The following is a 9340-nucleotide window of genomic DNA, read 5'->3' on the forward strand; positions in this document are numbered from 1 at the left end:
CACTCTCACTCCCCTTTATCTCAGAACACTCCTTCCTGCTCAGTAATGACACTTGGCATGCTCTATCCATTTTGCTCAGTAACGCTTATCTACCTTTGCACTTAAAGATTTTATCAATGGGGATACTAAGGCATGGAGAGGGGAAGTGATATGACCACAATTGTACAGAGTTGGGAACAAATCTCAGGTTTCGTGACTCTCCCTCTGCAGCAGGACACATAGGATATTCACTTCATCCCATAGACCTCCAGGACCCACAGGAAACCTGAGGATTTGTCACCTCTTGCTAATTATTATTAACCAGGTTTATTTTGTCAGTGCCTAACAGCCAACCAAGAGTGGGGCTCCGTTGTGCTAGGTGCTGTGCAAACACTGAGTAGCAGACATTCCCTGCCCCCAAAGAGCTCACAGTCTAAACAGAGCAGATAGAATGGGGTGAGGGAAGGAGTAGAACATGCCAGCAAGAGTGATTGAGATGGCAGCAAATGGCATGGTAGTCTTACTGTTTTGTTTTTAGGTACTTTTCCATAGGCGTGAATCAGCTAAATGGAAAGAGAAGTGAAGGAGAGGGGCCACTGAAGAGAAGGGGGTGAGGGGACAGGGCAGAGAAGAGGTAAGATGGGCACGTGTGGTGAGAAGCTGAGGTGCAGAGATTGTGAGGGAGGGGAAGGAGAGGGCTGAAGCCAAGAGCCGATTAGCACAGGGCAGAGACAGTCCAGGCAGAAGAGAAGAAAGTTCTCCCAATGTCTAGAGGTCCCTGCTTTGGGTGCATCTGCCCCTTCCCCTCCCTATCTCTTTTCCTCTGCTTCTCTCCACCTGCCACCCGGTGGGTGAGTGTGTGTGCCCTAGTGCCCCAGTACAGCAGTCTTTGCTTTGGCTAGTAGGCTAGTCTGCCTCCTGGTCAGTACAGAATTGTTCTCCAGTCTGGTGCTGAGTAATTTTTACCTCTTCCCTGGAGAGATTGTTCATTGGTCCAATCAACCTCCCATCTGATATGTGGCCTAACTGTCTGTTTCTTCAAATAATTTCATTGTCTCCCTTCACCACCCTAGAATCCATCTCTGCACCAGGTGGCACTCATTGCTCTAATAGCATTTCCAGGTCTTGGCCATGACTGTATTGTGCTAAGCCCTGTCTGTAGGGAGAGACATTCCCTGCCAAAGAATTTACTCCCAAGATAGATAAGGACAACGGAGGCTCAGACTTTAGTGACTTGCCCATAGTAGGTCAGTGGCAGACCTAAGAAGAGAACCCAAGTTTCTTGGGTCCCCACCCAATGCCTTCTCCACTGGCACAGTGGTTCTCTGACAGTTGCTTCAGATACTTGTATACAGTTATCATATCTCTTGGTGTGCATTGGCCACCCAAACCAGTGTTATCTGTCCAGGTATTCATCATGGTAGGATCTGAGCACTGTAATGTGGGAGGGTGAAATCCCCCTTGCCACCTACCCAGATGGCAAGATTATTAGTGCCCCATGGTGCCTACCTTGTACACATTGATGGGAAGAGCTATGAGGATGTAGAGAAGGTCCCCAAGAGCCAAGCTAGCAATGAGGACATTGGGCCCATTCCTCATGCATTTGTTCTTGTAAATGATCCTCAGCAGGGTGGAGTTGCCGATGATGCCCACCATGAAGATGGTGCAGGACACGATGGTATTGATGTACTTGAAGATGTGTCTGATTTCAGCAGGCTTTATGCACATAGTGGGCAGAGGTAGCTCTGACTGGGCATTCCCAGGGGTGTCATTCGACTGGTTGGAGGAGGCTCTGACATCCTGGAACAAGCTCGATTGGACAAGACTGTAAACCTGCTCCTGGTGTAGAACCTTCAATGGAATCGTGCTCTCCTTGATGTTCCTCGGGGTCTGACTGCAGACGCTTGAGAAGAGGCAAATCAGGCAAATGGCTAGTACTACAGAAGTTGGGATTCTAGCCATTGAGGATGGAACACCAAACCCCAGCCAGATTCCTATGTGCATTTGCTTGCAGCAGTATGAATGTCTGTTTGAGTCTTGGCTTCTCCTGCAGAGAAGGAATGGGGGGAAAACAGTTATGAGGGAAGGTGAAGCATGATGAAATTGAGGAATTGAATGATGAATCAGCAAAGAAACCCCACTGTCATTATTCTCATAGGGCCTGACCAAAAGTCCAGTGTAGTCAGTGGAAGTCTTTCCACTGACTTCGATGGCTTTGGAGCCAGTCCACCCTCAGAGCAGTAGACGCCCTTGAATCGGAGTCACTGAATCTAACATGGATTAACCTCTTTAAATATCTTAAATACAAAAAATGCTGCTGTGTCTGAAATCCTTTAATTCAGTATTTCAGCAAAAAGCCTTTGCCCCTCAGGCACTGCCCAATCCTTATTCCCCTTCTAAAATTATTTCTTTTGTGTATTGCAGCTATATCACCTTAAGCTGAGATCTCAAGAGAGCCAAGTTAACCGGGGCCAGTTTGCTCAGTACAATAGAAGTCCTATCTTCCCAAAGACTTAGGGAGACAATACATGATGCACATTGATTAAATGGATCATGAGTAGTCCAGAGACTGGTTACATGGAGCTATATTGTACTTTGAGGTCTGCTGTCAACAACAAACATTGGTTTTATTTCAAGTGGTGGTGTTGATTCAGTATTGCAGTTGGCATTCTTCACTTCAGACCAGGAATGGGCTAACAGCTGTGTGCTGCACTGTGCCACAGGCGGTGCAATATATCAGATGAAGTATGAACCAGTAATGTGGTCAGTGAAAATCCCATGGCACTTGTCACAGGTGTAAGGGTGTGAACCCCAGGTCTGGGTTCACTTCCAAACCAGGTAATTACTGCAGTTGATTTAAAATGTTATGTCATAACACTTTTCTGAAGAAAAGTGGCTTTTTAATTGCACTGTAAATTTTCCCAGAAAATTCCCTCTCGAGGTTGCTGCATTGAAGTGGTGGGCAGAGTGCTTCATATAGTCTGTAGAGCACTTTGGGATGTGTTTGATACAAAGCGTCTTCAGTGTGTGAAATACAAACAGATGTTTCTTCTCAGCCTGGCCCGGTGAAGGCTTAACAGTCAGGCTCAGCCACTGATTGGCTGTCTGACCTCAGTCAAGTCACTTCACCCATCAGTGACTCAGTTTCCCTGTCTGTAAAATGTAACTAATGCCCTCACTTATAAGGTACTCTGAGATCTGTGGTTGAAATTTGCTAGCTAAGGGCTATCATTGTTACAAGAACCAATGCAGAATAGGCCAGTCTCCTGTTAAGAATTCTATGTCCTATTGCTCTCAGAACAAAACCAGATTGAATGCTGTGAGTCTGAGGTTTGCCAACAAGCACTGATCTCAGGCCTGTCTTTTATATCTTGCTGGCTGTCATCCCATGCCCCCACACTCCTTCCATCTATAATTTGGTCTCAGATAATTACATCCGAGTTTATCTCTAAACAATCTTCTCCGATTCCAAAACCCAGAAGAAATGCTAGTCGGTAAGAGAGCAGCAGTAATATCCATCTAGCTTAGGCATCACCATAGTATCTGAGTGCCTTACAATCTTTAATATATACTTATCTTCACAACTCCCCTGTGTAGCAGGGCAGTGTTGTTATTTCCATGGTATAGAGGGGAAACTGAGGCCGGTGAGATGAGATGACTTGCCCCAAGTCACACAGGAAGTGCCTGGGAGAGCAGGGAGTTGAACCTGGGTTTTCCACATCCCAGGCTAACACCCTAACCAATGGATCTTCCTTCCTCTTTGATAGCCTTGGTAACACCCGATGTAAACCCCTTCTCCACACCCCACACAACAGCACTGCATTATGACAGTCTCTGAAGTGTCCACTGTCCCATTGGAACTGGACCTGAGGCTAATGGAGATATTCCCATGGTCTTCAGTAGGCATTGGAGCCAGCCAGTAGAGATTTGTCCAACATCCCAGCTGTGTGAGGCAGTCGTGAAGCAGCTAAAGATCCATTTTCAGCATGCTCCATGCACATTTTAATCACTCCCTGGCTCCCTGTAGTACTAAAAGAAACCATGTGGCTGAATCCATCCCTGAATAGACCACATTTGCTGGGAATAGACCACAAGATTTTCTCCCACTACGGTGTGTTTAAACCAAACATCTAATACCAATTAATATGGTGGGGGAATATTTTCCCCCTCTATTGGTATAGTTCTTTAATTGCAATACTTAATTTCAGAATCTCCCACAATATTCATGTTAAATATTAGCGGATACATGTAACTCTCCCAAAGCAATATGCTGCTTTGATGAATGATAGCACAATGGTGCTCACCTCCCAGTTGAGACCTCTAGGTGCTCCCATAAAGCAAATAAAACACATTAGTGCTTATTCCACTTCCCAGCTCATGGGCACTGTTTTACAATAGCAGTGCGCACATCTCAGGATTTCAAAACACTGAGCCATTTAACCTTACAATGTCCCAGGCAGTAGGTTAATAGTACAGAGGAGAAAAATGGCACAGATAGCACGTGACTTCTCCAAACTCACACAACAAAAGCATGGTGGAGCCAGGATTACAGCTCAGGTCTCCTGACTCCTACACAATTGCCATAATTACATGACTATCCTTCCTCCTGCTTTAGCTAGTTGCAATTATAAAATAAGTTTTAGATAACTACAGTCCACCATACAACAGACTGAGCCTAATATAACACAATTAACACCTGTGATGTACCAGGGCAATACCTTGCTGATTAGATAAATAGATATGAACTTGGCCTTCTGTATTTAACATTGTACAAAGTGGTATAGGGCTTGATCGCTCCTCCAGTAAAGTCAAGGGGAGCTTTGACTTCAGTAGGAGTCACAGTAAGACTATAACCTCCAGCAAGTTGCTTGTTAAATTATGGGCACCATTTGTGACAGGGATATTCAGAGTACTGGTAAGGGATGGGGTGAAAGGAGAAATGTGGCAGGCCAAGATTCCAGGAAAGGGGTATGGAGTTGGGGCATGGAGATGAGGGCCAGGGACTGGGAGGGATGTAAAGGGTAGTGACAAGGTGCGCTGCTTGGTCTCAGAATAGGGAAGGCCCAGGAGAGGTAGAAGGAGGGGGTGTTTTTTCCCCTTTCTATATTGAATTGGGACAAAAAAGCTAAAACTAGAGCATTTTTATAGAACTGAAATCCCACAAAGTCTAGTGTTTCTGAAATGAAATATGCTCCTGGATTCCCTGCTGCCTACCTGCAGTCACTGCTGACTGAAATGGATTGATTCTTGTCGGTTTCACAACTGCCCACCATTGAATAGCTGCAGTGAAACTAACAACACCCTTGTTGGGAGGCAGGGAGCCTAGATAGCCGGCTGACCTAGAGTTGCAGACCTTAGAAGCCCCGGGCTCACAAGTTCTGGGGCAGTCTGCACTCTGCTTATGTTCTGCTGGAAGTTCACTGAAATTGAACCATTCCACAAAGTGTTTCTCCTTCCTTTTAACACCCTAATCCTAAAGGCAATTGAGTCCTTGGTAGTTTAAATAGTAAACAAACAACTTTGGGAGGGAGATTATAGCATTTGTTTCTCATTATATGCCAAATATGGATAATAAAAAATTAATCAAATCTTTTAATCACAGAATGGATCTTCTAAGTGATGCTGGAGAATTCAAATTGCTGTAGAGTTTATTAAAGGGATTAGTAATAAAAGATACTTTTTAAAGACAATTTCTTTGTATTGTAACTGCTTATGATAGAGGAGAAGTCGTCAAAGTGCCCCATCAATTTTTTCACCAGCTGATAACTGGGATGCTTCTGTGTACTAAAATATTCATGCTAATGATTGCACATGTGCATAGTGACTTTCATCCAGAAGGGGCCCAAACAGCTTTATAAATATAACGAATGGATAAACTATATGCCCGCAACACTCCATCCACCACTGTGGTGAAGAGCAGCAACTGAAAAACTGCACAACAGTTTAGGACAGGAAGTGAAGAAGATCATATTCAGTTGCAAGGGCATATTCAGTTGCAAGGGCATTCAGTTGGGATTTTAGGCAGAATATAATATATCCCAGTTGGGAATTCAGTCAGGACATCAATCCATCTATTGATCATCATAGTATATAAGGTCCTATGGCTAATACCCCATCTCATGCAAAAAGTGATGTAAGATCTTTAATGACATCAAGTGGTCATGACCTTGGTTTTATGTCACATCCAGAAAATGGCAGCATTTAGCCAGACAAAATTATATATTTGAAAATTCTATCTGCCAATATTATTTAATTGTTTGTAGCACTTTGTGCCAGGCTAGTGTAAGATACTGATTAGATGCTCTGTGTCCCCCTCTAGGGGCTAGTCCATCTATAGGCTAATAGATGCTGCCAGCCAACAGAGTTGCTCATTAAGCTCAAGCAGTAGAGGTCTGTGCTTTGACACTAAGGATCCAGGATTCCAACATGGCTGATAGTGGGGGATCCATACATATGCAACTCAGTGGAGTGAAAGACATTTATCAGCTGTTAACCAGATAGCAGAGGGACACCCACCAAACACAGCTACACACTCCCTTAATTACATTAGCACTAGAGCTGAGTGAAATCTTGTTTGGAAAACAATGCCGATTCGGTGTCACTGCAACATTTTGCAAATTTGTGTCACTTTTCCCAAATTGCTTCCTTAGAATTTTTTTTTTAAAAATGCAGATGTTTCATTTTGACAATTTTGAAACAAAATGTTTCAATTTTTCAATTCAAAATGAATATCCTTTAGTTTTATTGTTTACATTAAAATCAAAATGAAATGTTTTATTCAACCTGAAACTTTTTAATTGCCAACAAACCAAAAAATCTGTTATCATACAGCTGTAATTAGCACAAGAGCTGCCTGCTACCGAATTCTGCTCCCTTTTGCTCTGCCAGCCTTTGGTCCTACAATTCTTATGCAAGAGTGCAGCCCCATTTACTTCAATGGGACAGCTCATGTGAGTAAGGGGGGAGTGATCAGGCAGTTCCAATGCCTACATATCCTTTCCCACAAGGTGCTTGTAAAACAATTAACTGAAAGCAGCGACTGTTCCTGCTTGGTCTTAAAAGTCTGAAAGTCCAAAAGTTAATGAAAATGTGTCTTTGTTGATTTATATTTCCAGGCTCTTGTGAGTGCCTGAAATGTTAGCATGCTGGTCTGAAGCAATACAATCTCTTTTAAAGGGAGACCATCCAGATAAGTAATCATTGTAACATCTCTTTATAGGACTAATAGGTGCAGGATATGGTCCATCCTTCATCATCCTAATTTTGCAGATGGGGTAATTGAGGCACAGATGGGAAGAAAATTGTCCAAAGACACCCAGCAAGTCAACTTAAAAAGCCAAGGGTAAAATCCCTGGACCATGCTATACTCCTCATAATAAAAAAAATAATCATTCTCCAAATAACAACTCCATTAACTACCATACTGACAGAATCATTTACATTCTTTTTTTGGAAAAGTAATAGGACTTAAACCAATACGGTTCTCCAGAATTTCAACAGTGGTATACAGAAATTTCTGTAGAAAGCTAGAGAATTTAATGGAGAGTGAGATCCTCTCTGTAGAATCTTTAAACCATTTTGTAGATGGTAACAGAAAATTATATCCTTGCGCTAGAAATCTGTGGGTTGGTTAAAAATGTTCTTCAAAGGTTAGCAGCATTTCCTACTAAATCCTAATGGGCTTTCTCCTAATGGTTCCTTTCTGATTTTGTGTTTTTTCCAATGTAATTCTTGCGTTTCACTCAGCTCCAACAATGAAAATAGACTGGTCAGTGTCACTTTCTGTGTCTCATGCACTAGTGCATTGCTTCTTAAACATTTTAAAACCTTATTTACTTTACATACAACAATAGTTTAGTTATATATTACAGACTTATAGAAAGAGACTTTCTAAAAACATTCAAATGTATTACTGGCACACGAAACCTTAAATTAGAGTGAATAAATGAAGACTCGGCACACCACTTCTGAAAGGTTGCCGACCCCTGCACTAGAGCCTTAGTTAGCCATTCACTTTGATGCAGCCCCTCCCTTATCTACCTGCTGTGTGATGGCATGCTGATTTCAGGGGGACAGCTGTATGTACCTGCTTTAGCCAGCAGCACTGCCAGTGTGTGCTCTTCCTGGACAAACCTGACATATTATGCAGCAGACAACAGGGTAAGAACCTTTCTGGAGATAAACACCTATTGGCATGAAAGATAACTGAAATAAAGGGCAGAGTATTAACATCACATGCCCAGCTGTCTATTGGGTCTGAAAACAATCAGGTTCCTACACAAACAAGGGACAAATGCAGGGTTTGCCCTATAAACTGCTGAACTCCCTTTCTTACTTTCCAAAAGACTTATTGCTCACACCCTCTTTCTCATACACATCTCAGGAACATCTTGAGCAGTTCTCAACCTCCTTTTTAGCTTATCGTCCAGAGCAGGGATGGGAGAGAGAGAGGGAAAATGACATTCAAACATGCAAAAGTTCTTATTAGGAGGTTCAGTTGTTGGATTGGCTTGTTTGCAAAACACAGCATGGAACCACATAGCCTTCGTCAGAATTAAGTTACCTTCCTCGTCCTTAGGAACTCAGAGGCTCCTTGGGTTAATTTCATTCACTCTAATGGCTCCTTCTTTCTGGATAGGCAGCTGGGCTTGGTCTGGAGGCCCCAAAGATGTTGGATCCCAGAATTTTCTTTAATGTGCATGAGCTGGGAAAGGATGCTGTCGCCGAGACTGACTGCTCATTACCTGCTGAAGTGGCTTTGAATGGGGTGGTTAGTTATATAGCAGTTCCTCGGTGCCCCCCGGACACCAGCACTACAGCCAATGGTTGAAGGCCAGGGTGAGGTTGGAGGAGGAGGGGGAAGTGGGAAAAATACAGGATAGCTCTCATAAGGGAGATGAAAATAATAAACAAATAGTGTGCTGCAGGCAGGAAGGAGGAGGGGGAGGGATCCACAGGCGGGGGTGGGGGGGTGTGGAGACGGAAGGTTGGATTGGACGCCTCATTATTGCAAGAAACATAGCTGGCCTGATACTGCACTGGAGCATTTTTGTAATGGGGCCCGAATTCCTGCGTTGTATAACCGTCTTTTAGAGTGCAGGTTGCAGCCAGAGCTGAGCCTGTTTGGGGAAAGGGTGCTGAAGAGATACACACCCTGCTGCCAAGGGTTGGACAAAACCGGTTGCTCCCATAAGCTGATAGCCTGCTCCCTCTGCACCAGGAATGTGTCACCAGAGTATGCTCCAGCCCAGGTGTGATGTGTCCATTAGCACCTGAGCCCAGCAAGGGGTGAGTAAGGCAGGATCCAGACGTTCCATCCAGGCCGGCACTCCTGATGGAGGAGTGTGACAGAGGGGCAGAT

At 43.8% G+C, this 9340-nt stretch overlaps 1 protein-coding gene across 2 annotated transcripts in view; it reads right to left on the minus strand.

The window, feature by feature from the left end:
- Window positions 1-8707, minus strand: part of LOC112112167 (endothelin receptor type B-like) — a 31255-nt gene extending 22548 nt beyond the window's left edge. For both annotated transcript variants that reach the window (XM_024207954.2, XM_024207951.2), the window contains exons 1-2: window positions 8543-8707; window positions 1489-2026 (exon numbers count right to left, since the gene is read on the minus strand). In XM_024207954.2, the coding sequence (XP_024063722.1) occupies window positions 1489-1983 (495 nt within the window). In that variant the 5' untranslated portion in view covers window positions 1984-2026; window positions 8543-8707. The remainder of the gene's footprint in view (window positions 1-1488; window positions 2027-8542) is intronic.
- Window positions 8708-9340: the final 633 nt, after the last annotated feature.

This window comes from Terrapene carolina, unplaced genomic scaffold (assembly GCF_002925995.2).
Source record: "Terrapene carolina triunguis isolate 2854851 unplaced genomic scaffold, T_m_triunguis-2.0 Scaffold583, whole genome shotgun sequence".
Classification (NCBI taxonomy): domain Eukaryota; kingdom Metazoa; phylum Chordata; order Testudines; family Emydidae; genus Terrapene; species Terrapene triunguis.